Here is a 16880-nt window from a genome sequence, read left to right on the forward strand (position 1 = left end):
CACTATATTTTAGGAGATTGTCCCTGGAAGCTGTATCCATGATGATAAAAAATCTTAAAGCCCTCTCAAAACCAATATTAGTTGAAGAAACTGTCAAGATATTTAACCTGGAAAGGAGATCAGGGGAACTTGGGGTGGGGAGGAGAAACACGATCCCTATTTGAAAAGTTATAAACTATTATAACAACAAAACAGGAAAGGAACCAGACTTTGTTTAGTTACATTAAACAGAACAGGACCTATGAATGCAAATTATAAGAAGAAATAGGTTTACTCAACAGAAATCTATATTTTTCCCAAAAAGAACAAATTTCCAAAAATCAAATAGGCTATTTTGGTAAGTACTAAGTTTCCCACTGCTATAAGCATTCAAATGGCTTACTTGTTGACTACTTATCTAGGATATTAAAGAAAAAATTAATTCTTTAGGAAGAGGCTGAAAGTCTGAAATTCTATGATTCAGTTCAATTCAACATTTACTAAAGTCTTAGTATATGAACAGAGCTACATTCTATTTTATACTCTTTAAAAGAGATTTCAGATGATGCAATTAGATAAGAGTACCTGCCCTTGAGTCAGACAACTTGACTTCAAAACCAACTTTAGATACTGTTGTGACCCTATGCATAATCCCAATTGCTTCAAAAAAAAAAAAAAAAGTAATTTCATAAAATTATAAACTATCATGTTACAGAATGGAAGGAATTTCATTTGTTATAAGTCCCTCATTTAACAACTAAGGAAACTGAGGCCCAGAGAATAGAAAAGTCTTTATCCCTGTCCATTAATAAGTGGCAGTGCCAGGAAACAAGCTGGGTATCAAGCCCAAGTCCAGGGTGCCTTCTACTATACCATGCTATCTCACTTAGCATCTAAATTTCTCTTCCCCATAATGCTATAAGATGGGCAGAATTAGAATACAAATTCTTTAGAATTCTAAAGAAAACTGTCTTAAAGTCAGTCGAATTATCTAGAGAGAAGCTATTTCACAATTTTATCTACTCCTGTTTTTTATGTAATAAATGAAAACTAATAATATTCTTATTTTCATTATGTCTTATACTCAAACTACCTTCTTGCAAAGGCAAACTTTTATTTAAAATGCAGCTAGCTGTCATATTTTAAAAGCTCATCATGTTTAAAAAGCAGAGACAGATGTTAAAGGAAGTCTGGGAATTCTCTGCAGAGGAAAAAGTTTATGCCTTCTCTTTATTGAAGGAGAATATCAAGTCATCCAAATTGATATGACAAGTATAAAAATCATGAGAAACATTGAGGAAAAACTAAAGAAAAAAATTAAAACCATCCAAGAAAAACAAGAAAATTAGGGAAAAAAAGTTACCCAATTAGAAAAGGAGGTACAGAATCTCAAAGATGAAAATAACTTTTTGAAAATTAAAATTGGGCAAAGGGAAGCCAATGAAGCTATTAAGAGACCAAGAAATAACAAAACAGATTATAAAGAATGAGAAAACAGAACAGAATATGAAACATCTTAGAAGAAAAATGGCAGATCTAGAGAACAGAACAAAAAGAGAAAATATAAGAATAATTGGACTGTCAGACCAATCTGTGACCAAAAAGAGAACATTGACACAATAATGCAGGAAATAATCCTAGAAAATTGTCCTGGAGTGATGGAACATGAGGGTAAAGTAGAAATTTTTAAAAATCTGCTGATCACCAATTCAACAAGATCCTTTGTGGAAAACACACGAGAATATTATTGCCAAATTTTAAAACCCCCAGATCAAAGAGAAATTTTTGCAAGAAGCAAGAAAAAAACAATTTAAATATTCTGGACCTACAATTAGAATTAGACAATTATCAGCAGCCACAATAAAAGATCACAAGTTCTGGAATCATAACTATAGACAAGCAAAAGAAGTAGGCCTGTGGCCAAAAATATCATATCCAGCAAAATTATTTATAGTTTTAAATGAGAAAAAACAGACATTCAACATTCAAGATTTTCAGGACTTTCTGTCAACCAAATCCAAATTTAAGAGAAAATTTTAGCATATGACATATGAAAGCTCAATTTTTTAAAAAAAACTTAACATGGACAAACTAAAGGTGGACAAATTATTTATATTTTATTATGTGTATATATACATGCATATATATACACACATACATATATGTATGTAAGATTCACATCAATAAGGTAGTTCAAAAGGAAGATTGGAAGAGTTAAGGTGAAAATAGCAATCGTTATACAAATGAGGTGAGAACACGAATAGACACAAAGCCATTAGGGAGAGGAGGAGAGTTATGAGTTCTAAAAACCTATTCACACTGGAAATAGGTTCAATAGGCAACACTACATATCTACTATGAAGGGTATATCACCTTCCAAAACCTATAAAGAAATAAGAGAGGAGGGATGGGCGGATGGGGAAGCAAAGAGTAAGGGAAGAAGTCAAGGGAAGGATCCCTGGGTGGGGGGAGATTAAGTAATAGTAAGGCAAGTTATGGAGCAGACTTTAATGAAAGAGTCAGCAGGGACAGGAAAGTTAATGTGCATGTAAGTGGGGTATATGTAGGTGTGTATGCATGTATAGCTATCTATCAATCATCTATTTATCTATCTATCTCTACATATGTATGTACATATGCAACTCTTCTTAACTGTAGCTTGTTTGGGGGTAGTGAGGGGGATGAAAGGGAGATATGTATGTGTGTGTATGTGTATGTATATACCTACATATGTATATATAAATATATCCTTTCTGAACTATATCCTGCTTGTGGGTGGAGGGGAAATTAAAGGAAGAAAAAAAGAATAAAGTAAAAAAGATGAGCAGAAGAGAAAAGAACAATTTACAAGGAAGTTAAAGAAAAGACACTCATAATTTCTTCTACTAATAGCTATACTTTCTTAAATTGGTATTTGTTGTTTTATATATATATGTATGTTGAATCCTCCCTGAACACTTGATAATGTTCTCTTTGGTTTTGTTTCATTTTGTTTTGTATTGCTTTTCTGTTTTTCTTATTCAGTTTCTTCAAATAAAATAAATTTGGGGAAAAAATTCTAAATTATGTGGGGAGGGGGAACATAAGAAGGAAAGGAATTTAAATATAATTAGTTTATTTAACTTCCTGGCAATATCATCAAATTTAAGCAAAAATTTCTCCACAAGCCAGTTATTTAAATTACTCAAATTAGATAAAGATTTTGGTACCTAATGAGTGCTATTGATAAGAATGATCATTCGAATTTTAATTTTATGGTTATTAAGGCACTTGATTTGTGAGTGAAAAAATAAAGCCCTACGAAAAATTTAGAAATGGATGCATTTAATACCAAAAAAGAAATTCTCTAAATTAACACCATTTGCTTTAGTTTGCATTTGTTCATATAAACATTTTGGGGATTCTGTCATCTAACATCTATCACTATTAGATTTGTGTCACTTGCAAATTTGATAAGCATGTCATTTATACTTTCATCTTAATCAACAGAGATATTGAACAGCATGGGGCCAAAGATAAGTCCCTGAGGCACTCCCATGGAGACCCAATAGTATACTTTTGACATGTTTCCCATTGATAATTAAAGAATTTTTTAAAAGGAAAACTTCTTTCATTACTACTTAAAAAAAAAAAAAAGCTTTACCACACAATTCAAATATTATTTAACATGGTTCAATAAAATAATATTTTAGATATGCTGATTTATTGATACAACTCAAATTTATTTAAGAATAACTTACCTCCGCCTTGTAACCAACCATTTTTGACCAATCTATGGAAAATGGTATTTTTATAATGCAATTTTATACCGGATTGAGAAAATCCTGCTTTCCCTGTGCATAATGTCCGGAAATTCTCACAAGTTTTGGGGCAAACATCAGCATAGAGCTAAAAAACAGAAAAAATAATTTGCAAAATTCAATTCTCAAATTTCAAATTTTAGGGGTTAGGAGTAACTTAAAAATCATTTCATACCTCAAATACCAATCTTCCAATAATCCGTTTATTTACTGTAACTTCAAAAAAGACCAATGGATGCTATTAATTTAGGAGATAAAGAAAGAAAAAAAGATTAAAGTCAAGTAAGGCATTCATACCACTGACCAAACAAAACAACATAAATTCTGATCTAAATTCTCATCTGGAAGGGAAATTGATCCTGATGCTGAAAACTTGATTATACTCTACCAAAAACATTTCTTGAGTCAGCATAGCTTCAAACACTGTTGCATCCATCTTCACCTAGATATGAACCCTCCTACTCTTTTTTTCTCTTGTGCTGACAATACACATTTGAGGGAAATTGTCTTATGTACTTGCAAAGGCATCCCAAAACAGAAGAATATTTTACTTTTGTGAAGGTTTTTTTTTTTTAAGGAAATAATCTAAGAAAGAACATTTCAATCAACAAGCATTTTTAAATAATATTTTACTTTTCCAAATACATGCAAAGATGGTTTACAGCATTCACCTTTGCAAAACTTTATATTCCAAATTTTTCTACCTCTAACTGCCCTTCTGCCCAATACAGCAAACAATCCAATAGAGGTTAAACATATGCAATTCTTCTAAACATATTTTTATTTTGTTATACTGTGCAAGAAAAATCAAATCGTAAGGGAAAAAATCAGAGAGAGAGAAAAAACAAGCAACAACAACAACGAAAAAAATGGTGAAAATACTATACTTTGATCCAGTCTCCACAGTTCTCTCTCTCTCTGGGTGTGGATGGCATTTTCTATCACAAGTCTATTCAATAAACATTTTCAAAGCACTTACTATGCATAGAGTATTGTAGAGTATACAAAACCAAAAATAACAATCCTTGGCCTCAAGACCTTCACATTTGATTGAATTTCAAATTCATTTCAAATCAGTTCTTATTTTAAAAAATAACTTTATTTACCCCTATTAGTTCAAACTGAAGTAAAACATAAATGATTTGTTTGAAAATATCTATTTTTATCGTGTGCATTTTCATTTCTGGAAATCAAATTCTAATTGTTATTATTCAATAACCTTCAATGAAAATTATTACATGAACAAAAATTATGATTTAATTTATATGCCTCTGAATTGATATAAATCTTTGTTAAACTTAAAGATAACTGAATTTCCTCAGAAAAAGAAACTCAGATCAAAGTTGTTAGAAAAACAACTTAAATTTTTAAGGTATGGATCATTTTATTTTTGTCTTTGACTTCCTAGCTCTGAATCGGGCACTTTCTAAATAATAAATCCTTAATAATTTTTAAAGAATGAATTGGGGAAAATATGAATGGGTCACCTTAAAACTTTTAGGCATGGTTCATAAATGAGAGTCCATATGAAATTGTTTTTTTAAATATTTTTATAACTGCATTTCAGCAGGTTTTTTTTTTTTTGGTAATTCTATGTATTTTATCTATTAAAACATTATTTTGATAAAGGAGGAAACTTCATTAGACTATTAAGGGTATTCATGACAAAAAGTTAAGCTTCAAGTTAATGATTTAACAATTTTTATCTATTTTCCCTAGGTACATTTTGTTTTTCCTAACTTACAGTGGTCAATAGTTCAAAAGAAGGTGGGTAGGACTATTATAAAGTCTTACTGAGAAATGAGCAATAAAGACTGGAAAAACTAGAAAGCAGAGGGTTGTCCAGGGCCATTACTTTTTATGGCTCTGTGCAAATACAACAGCCTATTATAGATGCTCAAATCCTACCACAAAATGAGATCTCTAACTCCCCTGAGGTTATTAGCACTTTCCCTTCTACAGAATTTCTGGGAAGAAATTCTTGAGTAGTAAAATGCAAATGCACTATCTAAAATATCAATTCAACAAACATTAAGCATCTACTATATGCAGAGTACCGTGTTGAATGGGAAAAAATTTTGACAAAGCAATTTCTAACTTGATAGAGCAAGTAAAATGTCAAGGGATTGAGAAGCGGGAAACTACAATATTACAAGATAAATGGAAAGTGAAGTGGGAGAGGTTGTAATCTGCTGGAGATTTGGGAAAGGTTTAAGGGAAAAGTTGACTTTTGAATTGGGCTTTAAAGAATCGGTAGGAATTCAACAAACAAAATAGGGAATGGGACCTTTTGGGTACAGGGAATAAGCCTGGCATCAAGCTTAGATTCAGGAAGATTGCAGTATGCTCTAGGTGCAGAGATTTTTGAGCAGAGGATAGATTTCCCGTCTTAAGATCGGTACATAAGGGAGATGAGTCTCATAGTGGGAGAGGAAGATAGATGCTCAAATGCTGCTCAGGGTAATAGACAAGGATCCTAGCCAGGGAGTCCTGCAGGTGTAAGCCGCAATTGTCAATAGCACTGATTGCACGTGGTTCATCCTTCTCCTTCAGGACCAATGACATCAGGAGAGAGATGTCTTGACTTGCTCATGAATTGGATTTAAGTGAGTCAATATCTCAGCAAAAATGTCAGCCTATCCTCTCTTCCAGTCTTTTAAATAGTGGCAACAATAAGTTAAAATGACTGGCAATGGCCCAGAATGCAGTGGCTGAGAGGTGCCAGAGGAATGAGTCAAGCCGCCACTAGTGACCTTTAAAACAGCCCAGAGGTTGGGGGGGGGGGGAGAGGAGGGGAGGGAAGAGCCAAAAATGAAGGGGCTGGTGAAAATGTGAATAGTGAGGAAGTAAAAGCATTAGATAGAGGCAATGTTTAGAATTATTTTAATGATTTAGTGAAATGAATTGAGTCATTTATATAGTAAATTAGTATTTTAGTAATTAGTAAAATTTATTTTAGTAAATACAAATTTTAGTATTTTAGTAATTTTAGAAGAGGAGGGATGGGATGGTAACCAGATGGAAGAGAGGGTCAGTGAAAGACTTTGAGGAAGGTCTGATGGAGTGTGTAAATGAGTTACAATGACTCATTTATGTATAGTGCTTTAAGATTTGTAACATGCTTTATATATATTCTCTCATATGATAGGCAGATGGAAAGAATTTAGTAAAGAAATTATTAGAAATACAGGAAATAGGAAGGGAGGCTAGAGGCAGGGTCCTGTTGCTTATTAACTCTATTGACACCTTCAAAGTATTTCTTTGATCCTGTCCTTTCATCTATTAGCCAGTCCCATTTTGATCATTTTCAATGAGATATCTTAATATCACCTCAAACTTGTTGGGTCTTTACAATAAGTTCCTTGAAGAAAAGACTATTTGGTTTTTAGTAATAATAGCAGCTAATTTTTATAGAGTGCTTATTACATAACAGGTAACCACATCACAAATCAAGATTAGAGATGATAATCCAAAGCAATCTCAATAGACTGGGGACAGAAAATGCCATCTACAACCAGAAAAAGAACTAATTTCTTTTTGTTTTTTTCTCTCTCCCATGGTTTTTCCTTTTTGCTCTGATTTTTCTTTCCTAATTCATAAAACAATGTGTATTAAAAACTAAAATAAAAAAAATTAGAGATGATAGATTGCCCTTTTCCCTTTTTTTACCTTGGAGTTCTTCTGACCCCAGTGTTCCTGCCCCTTTTCATCCCATCATGCCTTTCTTTGCCCCTGCATTTTATGGGCTATTTAATGGTTACTGTTTTAGGAAAATGCTTATTATCAGAATTAGAATTGCATATAGAAATGTGTATTTTCAGCAATCTGTATAGAAAGATGAATTTTTGGTGGTTTCACGACCCTAATCCCCTATTTCCCATAGGTTCATTTTATTAGGATTCTCCTTTTTGACGTTTGTGCATCTTCTAGGAATGTTATATCATACTATTCCCTTTCTGTGAGAGTTGAATCTACATGAAGGGGTATGGTATAGGGCAATATAGAGTCTGAGAAGATAGATGCCAGGACATATTGGATGCATTCTACAATAAATGTTTCTATGGGCTCAGAAAAGTCAAGATGAATACTGAAATAAACCAGATATCAAGATTGCAAATTGTGTCTTCTGGGTCCAGGATCCTAGAGGACATTGAGAGGTACTATTATTGTGTCCTTCAAAGCTGAGGAACTTTGGCAAGGTTCTTGCTGTGTTAGAGGACTCACTCTAGTAGAACCTCCACTTTAATGGGATCATACCTATTTCCTGCTAATCTATTATGTTTTCAAAAAATGCATCTTTCTCCTTGAATCAGCATTTCTTCAACTATACAAATAACCATTGTTGACCAAGTACTAGGGATGTCCTAGATAAGTACAGCATATTTAATAGGGTCCACAGACTAAATGAGAATATATTTAAGAAACACTGAGACTTATTCCCTTAGTCTATTAGGAGTTCTTAAATTATCCAGTTTTTGATCTTGCAAAAATTATTGAGCAAAATTACATAAATCAAAGTTCAAACTTACAAAAACTGAAAGACAAATACCACTTAGCTGAAATGGTAGCATGTTACAGTTGAAAGAGGAATGAAAGTTCAAACAGATCAAGTGAATTTGAAGGCTGAATGACACATTCTTTGAAGGCCATCTTCCATTCACCTCCTCATATTAACAATATATTAATTATATGAGGTTATATATATGATATATATATATGTATATATATATATACAAAAACATATACATATGTTTGTATGATCCTTGGTGGTTCAATTAAGTGAATACTACTATCTATAATAGTTGGTTCAGCAGATTGCTTATTAAAGATACAGGATATCAGTTCTGGATGCTAATGGAGTTCAAGTTTCTATGATTATGACACAGCAATCATTTTCCATTCTTCTTACACAGAATAATGGCACTGGTGGGAAAGTAGAGAGTTGGATGATCAATGGAAGCAGTGGGGAAGGAATACTTCAAGGGCAGGTATATAAAAAAGGATTAATTAGATTTGTTTCTATTTGGTGCCAGAAAACAGAACCAGGATCAATGGGTAGAAATTGTAAGGAGATAAATTTGAGCTAGATAGATGAAAACATATTTTAACAATTAAGAGTTATCAAAAATGGAATTGTCTCTGTTATCAAAGATCTCTTTGTAGAAGCTAGGAGGCAAAGCTGTTGAGTTCACCTTCTTGGAGTTCATCCTTGATGCCTAAAAGGGTTATGAGAGTTTCCCATCAGCCTCTGAGAGCTCCATTGGAAGACTGGAGCCAAGATGGCAGAGAAAAGGCTGGAACTTGCCTGACTACAAAATTCCCCTCCAAACAACTTAAAACAATGCTTTAAAAAATGTGTGGCAGTGCTCACAAAAGGATGCGGTGAAAGTTTTTTAGCCCATGACAACTTAGAGGGAAAGGTCTGTTATCCAAGGTGAGAGTGGAGTTCACTTCAGCATGGTCTGGGCTAGTGCTGTCCATACCACAGGGACCAGCAACAGGCCTTGGGAACAACTGAATCAGTGGCTGGAGAGGTTGCTTATGGAACATCAGCCCACAGATGATAGGGATCAGGCCAGGAGAGTGCAGGGGTCTCTCTGCTGGCCCTGGGGGCAGGCCTCTTGCCCATCCTTCAGTCTGGATCATGGTCCCAAGGGAAGGAGGCTTGGGGCTGCAGGGGCCTGAGGACCCCAGTCACAGCTCTGAGGCAGAAAAAAGTGCATATGGTCCCTCACAGACCAGGACACAGATCAGTAAAGTAATGAACACATCTCTCTTTAGATCATACAGCCTTGGAAAAACTAAAGGCTCACAGACCCCCAGAATGAGCTCTGAAAACAGCTTCAGAAACCACCCCCCAAACTTGGCCAATGCCCCCGCCATGCCAGGAGCAGAGCCCAACTTTAACATGAAGCTAAAAGTCAAGAAATAGGCTGGGAAATGAGCAAAGAAATAAAGATCCTGACCAGAGAAAGTTACTATTGTGACAGGTAAGGTCAAAACAACCATGTCAAAACTGCTATATCCAAAGCCTCCAAGATGAAGATGAATTGGTCTCAGGCACAAAAAGAATTCCTAGAAGAGCTCCAAAAGGATTTTAAAAACCAAATAAGAAAGGGAGAGAAAGTTTGAGAAAAAAGAATTGACAGTGATGCAATAAAATCATGAAACAAGAGTTGACATTTTCTAAAGGACACATACATACGTAAACTGAAGATAATAACACCTTAAAAAATAGAATTGGCCAAATAGAAAAAGCGATACAGAAATTCACTGAAAAGAGAACTCCTTAAAAAGTAGAATTATTGGGGCAGCTAGGTGGCGCAGTGGATAGAGCACCAGCTCTGAAGTCAGGACAAAATGAGTTCAAATGTGACCTCAGACACTTAAAACGTTCTAGCTATGTGACCCTGGGCAAGTCACTTAACCCTAATTACCTCAGGGGGGAAAAAAAAAAAGCATACAGACAAATCAAAACAATGAAAAAACAGAAAAAATGTCTCATTGAAAAAAACACTGATCTGGAAGATAAATTGAGGAGAGATGATTTAAGAATTATTGGATTACCTGAAAGCCATAATCAAGAAGAGTCTAGACTTTTTTTCTTCCCAAGAAATTATCAAGGAGAACTGCCCCCATAGGCTAGACCGGGAGGGTAAAACAGAAATTAAAAGAATCCACGAATCATTTCCTGAAAGAGATCCCCAAATGAAAACTCCCAGGAATACAACATGGTCAAATTCCAGAGCTCCCAGGTCAAGGAGAAAATACTTCAAGCAGCAAGAAAGAAACAATTCAAGTCCTGATTTGTAGTCCAAATTTGTCCAAAATTGTGTCCAATTGTGCCCAAATTTCCAAGGTGCAAATAAATGCTGACACAGAAAATTTAATAGCTGGCACTTCCCTGGGTAAATCCATTAGGATAGCAGGAAATAAATTAAGCATTACTTATTCTTTGGTAGTTTAAATTCAATCTCATCTTAAAAGGGCCCCCATTTTAAGTAATATTATTTGCATATTTAACAATGTTTTTTCATTTAAGATTAAGTATCTCTATTTTGTTAAGCCTCAAACATTCCAAGAGTAACCTGGTTAAAAGAAATTCTAGGTTATATTAAATGAAAGTAACAGTGGTAGAGAAGACATAAAAGATGATGTGGTGGTATACATATATAATTCCTTTTCCCGTCAGCCATAAGACTGGGCTTTGTGTGCTTCTAGCACACAAGATAAGATTGGTAGCAGCATCAAAAAAAAAAAAAATAGTTAAAAGATGCATTTAAGCTTTTATATGTTTAAATTAATAATTGAAAAGAAAAAAACACTTAACATGTTAATATTCCATCAATGTAGAGGAAAAGTAGATAGAATCTGAAGAATTCCATAAACAGAATATTGTGTACTATAATTTTTAAGGTAAAGAGTACCACCTTCCTTCCTCCCAACTCCCTAAATCCTAAATCCCTAAATAAAATGGGATTTTATTTGGCCCCCTCCCTATCTAGTAAAAATGGGGTTTTACTAACTATTGAAGCATACTATAAGCATTAAAGAAGTTTTTTAAGAATTGCTGCTAGGATGGTCTCAGTAAAGCAGTTAAGTAGGCATCCTCCCACATCCCACTTTCTGCATTTCTCCCACTTTTTGGAGTCGCTGTTTTTGCCTCTGGAGGTCTAAAGACCTTCACAGCAGCATCCTATCTGTGCTATCCCCCATGCTCTAAAAGTATTCCTCCTTTTTCCCATCCCCAATCGTTTGCTCACTTATTTAATCAATATTTATTAAGTGTCTTTATAAATCATACATTCGATCAGTACTTTTGACCTCAGATAGATGTTGGGAGGAAAACATCTTATTTAAAGTCACTCATACGAGAAGGACCAGGAGGCCTCAGTGGACTTTGACTTAGTCTGTTAGACTTAATAAGGCAGAAGAGGAGCCAGGAGCTCAATGCTCCAGTTCTGAAGGGCTGGATGGGGCAGAATGGAGCCAGCTTCATCACTTATAGCCAATGTGAGAAGCAAAAATGACAATAGCTAATGGGGATAGAGAGCTTACAGTATGCCAGGCATTGTGCTAAGTGCTTTATGATTATCTTGTGTGACCCTCACAATAATCCTGGGAGGAAGGTGGTATTATTTATCCCCATTTTACAGATGAGGAAACTGAGGCAAACGGAGGTAGGCTCCCACAGCGTAAAGTAAAATTTAAACTCAGACCTTCCTGATTCCAGGCCTAGAGGAAAAGTTAGAAACCTCTTTCTGCCTCTGTTTCCTCGTCTGCCAAATGGCGGGAGTTGAACTAGACAATTTTGAAAGCTCCTTCTAAATCTATGACCCAGCTACTTTACCATTCAATTGTAAGCTTTTCAAAGGCAGAGGCTTATCATCTATCTACCCTTTTCTATTCTCTACAGCACCTAATACACTTAATGTGCATGTAGCAGGCATTCAATAAATGTTTTTGTATTAATTTTGAATGAATATCAGTGATCCAGGACTCCATTATTCCCTTTAAAAAAATAAGCACATTTAACATATATTTAACATATATAGGACTGCTTGCCATCTTTGGAGGGGGGGGGGGGGTGGAAAGAGGGAGGGGAAAAATCGAAACATAAGCGAGTGCAAGGGATAATGTTGTAAAAAATTACCCTGGCATGGATTCTGTCAATACAAAGTTATTATTAAATAAAATAAAATTAAAATTAAAAAAAATAAGCACAACCTGCCTTGGAATTTCTCAAGTAATCAGCCACATAATCTGAAGTAAGAGCTTGATAAAGTGCTATGGGCTTAAAATCCTTAAGACCCCATCTCTTATGAGCCCATTTCTGCAGACAACCTTCATTGCCCATCAGCTGATCATTAATAAAACACATCACTGTAGAAGGGTATCTCCATGTTTCACCCTTGAGTTCCTATAAGGGAAAAGAAACAGAAAAATTGTTATTAGATAAAATTGTTATTATATCCTTAAAATAGAATCTATAACTAGCTGAAGGATGATTTAATTTAAAAATCTCTTTTTTTCATGTTTTGAAATTTTACTCTGTTGAAGAAATATGCAGGGCCATTTTAGGTTCATTTACCAGAAGCAATTTTATTTTGTATAATTTTAAATTGGCATAACACATTCATATCTTTGTACATCTCCATATTTCAAGATTTGAGGAAAATTTATAGGAATCTTGAAAAAATAAAAGGTCACATGTTGTTAAAATGCAGTTTGGAGTTAACAGTCTAGAATGGTAACTACTTAGTTCCTTTGCTTGACCATTCCCCTCAAGGATTGCAGGCCTCCATCAGAAAAAAAAAGACTTTTTTAATGGAGAGTGCTGAGTCCACTCCCTTTAGGAGGATGGTAGAAAATCAGGATTTTAACCAGATTAGAGGTATTAGAGGTATTCATTTTTTAAAGTTTAGTTTCTACCCCATAACACCTATTTCTGTGAAAAATGTCTTTCTTCTTTTTTGTCCTGAACTTATAGTCATCCTTTTAAGGAGAGGAAGGAGCCACTGCTGAAAAGGAATTTTAGAACAGAGAAATATTATTAATATTTTTAGGTAAAATACAAAGGAGGTTTTTAAGCTGCTTTTACAGCTCTTTCAATAGTTTAAAAAACAAAACAAAACAAAACAAACTGTCAAGAGTATGGCCTAACAGGATTGAAGATTTAAAAGCACAGCTAGATATTTTAATCACTTTCTATAATGTGCACAAGATTAACGTGGTATATCTAGCGTACACATATCATTTTAAATACAAAATTAAGCCACTTACAATTTCTGAAGAGAGAGATTTTACTTATTTCATACTTTGGAAGGTAGGACCTTATAGGGTCTGTGAAATCATTTGATCTGGCCCTGCCAAGGCAACTGCAGGCGATGATGAGCTGAAAACTAGGTTCAACAACCTCCCACTTTTTGAGTTTTTAAGTTGATAATTTTATATGGCCTGAGAGGTAAACCACCAACTAAACTAGTGAATGGAAAAGCCAGTGACTGCCCCAGCAGAGAATCTGAAAAGATCCCATTTCTCCTCCATGCTTTTTCCCACGTGATATGCTCTCTCTTGTATTCCACTTGTTAGAGTCTCAAGTTTCCTTGGAAGCTCTCCTCAATCACCAAATTCCCCCAAGTGCTTGTATCTTTCTCTTTCCTCCCTGCAGCTTCCTGACTCAAAACCACCTTGTGCTTCTTTTGTAAATGCTTGTATGTGTCATGTCCATGGCTCCTCTGAGGAAAAGCACATTCTGTGAGAAGAGAGATGGACTAATTTTTGTCACCATATCCCCAATAGTAGGTATTCTGCTTTGTGTACAGTAGGCACTTGATAAATGAAGAATGGCTCAAAAGAAAGGTGAGAGGCGGAAAACTTGGAGATCCCTCCATCACCAATGTTGCTACGGACCACCTGTGCTTGGTCCGTGGCAGAGCCTTCCAAGCTGGGTTGAGTGGCCACAGGAGGGTGATCCCAACGTAGGAAGGGTGCTCTTTGAGTACAAAGGACAACAACAAATGGATGCCTTAACTCTCATTCTTATCGTTTTTTTTCCCTGGCAAGGCAGCTGGGGTTAAGAGGCTTGCCCAAAGTCACACACCTTGGGAATGTAGGAGACTGGATTTGAACCCAGGTCAACCTTGGCTGGTACTCTATCCATTGCACCATCTAGCTGCCCCAATATAATTAAAAGCAATAAGAGTATTACTGTAAACAATTATAATCATTTTCATCAATCAGCATTGATTGACATCCCATTACTGTGTTAAGAAATACTACACAGAACACAAAGGTCAAATCTTACCTTTATTAGGTTTGCCCCAGAATAAAGGCCTACAAATATTTTACTTCTTTACATAAGCCTGACGGAAATAACTTGAAAAACATATGAATTAACAAATAACAAGCAAGTATATCCTTTCAGATTTAAGACAACTCTAAAAAGAAATAATTAAGATAAAACTTAATTGTTTGAAAAAAAAAGTTTTAAAAGTACCCTTTTTTTCTCTCGTAGAAATTCTTGCCATGCAAATTCATGAAGAGGAACTATTATAGGGTCTTTAAAATTGTCTGGATGAGAATGCTTCAGACACTAGATTTTAAAATAAAAGAAATAATTTTTTAGTGACTTTGTTCATAAGATAAAATTGTTCTACTTATATTTTATACTATTTCAGTTAGGCCTGCATAATTTATAGTTTGCCTAAAGCAGGCTTCTTAAATTTTTTCCACACTGTTGGCCTGAGAAATTTTTATGTGATGCTGGATATATGAGTATATAAATTACGTATACAAATCAAACATTTACTGATAATAGATCTTAACTTTGCAATCCTCCCCCCATCTTCAATTACATGACCCTATATGTGGTTGCAAACCACAGTTTAAGAAGCTTTGGCCTAAAGCATATGTATTACAGATTCATGTTAGTTGTTTTTCATCCATTCATGTTCTTTTAGTTCAAATTTTCCTTTAATTCTCATTGAACTTGTTTTATATGCACTTTAAATAAGACAATAAAAAAGAACATTTTTTTAAAAATCACTGATAAACCTGGTAAATTATCAAATGATGCAGATCAAACTTTATTTTTAGAAGTTCTTCTGGAATTCTAGAAGTATGTCTACATTGATTATTTCTGTCCAGAAATAAAATGTTTAGATATTTTAAAGTCAGGGGTTCAAAAAAAGTAAGCAAACAAATAAAAAACCACAATCATTTTTCTCCCTTAAGAACTTTTTCTTCTAACAAAATCTGGAAGCTGGAAGCTGGGGGATAGAAATTGAAATACATTATTTACTTTAGCTGTTCTTTGAAATAATATTTATAGGTCATAAGCTTTATTAGTTGAGGAGTACATAAATTTATTATTTGCAACTTGGTTTTATTATAAACATATATAGGTCAATTCAATAAACATTTACAAAGCATGTAATATATGTAAGGCACTGTGTGAGGCTCTAAGAATACCAAGTTAGAATCAATCACAATGCCTGATTTCAAGGAGCTTATAATTTAAGAGAGAAGACAATGAGTTCATATGGCAATAGGTACATATTTGTTAAATATACATTTTTTACAGATCTTAAGCTAATGAAATTCAAGGAAATAGCTTTTCATATATTGGAGAAAACTTAAAAACGTGAAAAATCAACACTATAGTAAAACAGAGATAGTTTTTTGCTTCTTTAGGTTAATGTCCTCTTCAACGTCCAACAATTATAGAATCCTTATTTTGAGAAAAAAACAAAAAAGTTGAGGGAGGACCCTAAACTTAATGAACACAACCTTTTTACATGTAAAACCATAATCCTACTCTCCCTACTAGTTTTTCCCCATCTGCTTACAAACATACTTGGGTCCCTCCAATTTCAAAAATTCCATCTTTCTCTCTCCTTTTATTGTTTATAAGAATCATAAGGTGTATCTGTATTGTCCATGTAGGTTATATGCATCGAACATGTTTAAAATTGAACTTATCTTCCCCCAAACCCCCTTTTCTTCCATATTTCCCTATTCTCCAAGTCATCCATGCCTAGAAGCTGGTGTTCTGTTACTTGATTTCCTAGCTTCAGTTTAGGGACTGGGAAATTCTATGACTTGCTCAGTTATCTAATCAATGAGGACCGGGGAATTTGAATTCACATCCTAGAAACTCCAAATGCAACACTTACCCCTATACAATGTTGTCCATTTCCTTAACAGATTCTTCAATCCAGCTGAACCTACCAAGTGATCCTTAAATACCAGCATCTTTGACTTCTCAGCATTATCAGGGAAAAGCCCTAATTCCCACTAAATAGATAATCTCATTCCTTATTTCTAATCTACTATCCTCTGCTGGTTCTCCCCCTATTCCTCCATATTTTCCTCTGTCTTCCCCTCATCTTTACCAACTCTTTATTCAACCATTCCCCAAAGTTCTGTCCTGGATCCTTCTCTCTTCCTACTCTACTTTTATATCCCTGATAAACTCATTCCCTCTCATGACTTCAACAGCCACCTCTATTCAAGTGGCTCTCAAATCCACAATATATATTCCTCTATACTATTCCATGAAAGATTTACTCCCACAACTCATCATAGTACAGAGGTAAT

The 16880-nt window shown here is 34.5% G+C and overlaps 1 protein-coding gene across 3 annotated transcripts in view; it reads right to left on the reverse strand.

Moving 5' to 3' along the window:
* The window catches only part of PPIL6 (peptidylprolyl isomerase like 6), a 51399-nt gene that overhangs the window by 18731 nt on the left and 15788 nt on the right, over nt 1–16880 (reverse strand). For all 3 annotated transcript variants that reach the window (XM_051997522.1, XM_051997523.1, XM_051997524.1), the window contains exons 2-5: nt 14779–14874; nt 12511–12699; nt 3955–4017; nt 3720–3867 (exon numbers count right to left, since the gene is read on the reverse strand). In XM_051997522.1, the coding sequence (XP_051853482.1) occupies nt 3720–3867; nt 3955–4017; nt 12511–12699; nt 14779–14874 (496 nt within the window). The remainder of the gene's footprint in view (nt 1–3719; nt 3868–3954; nt 4018–12510; nt 12700–14778; nt 14875–16880) is intronic.

Source organism: Antechinus flavipes, chromosome 4 (assembly GCF_016432865.1).
Source record: "Antechinus flavipes isolate AdamAnt ecotype Samford, QLD, Australia chromosome 4, AdamAnt_v2, whole genome shotgun sequence".
In the NCBI taxonomy this organism is placed as follows: domain Eukaryota; kingdom Metazoa; phylum Chordata; class Mammalia; order Dasyuromorphia; family Dasyuridae; genus Antechinus; species Antechinus flavipes.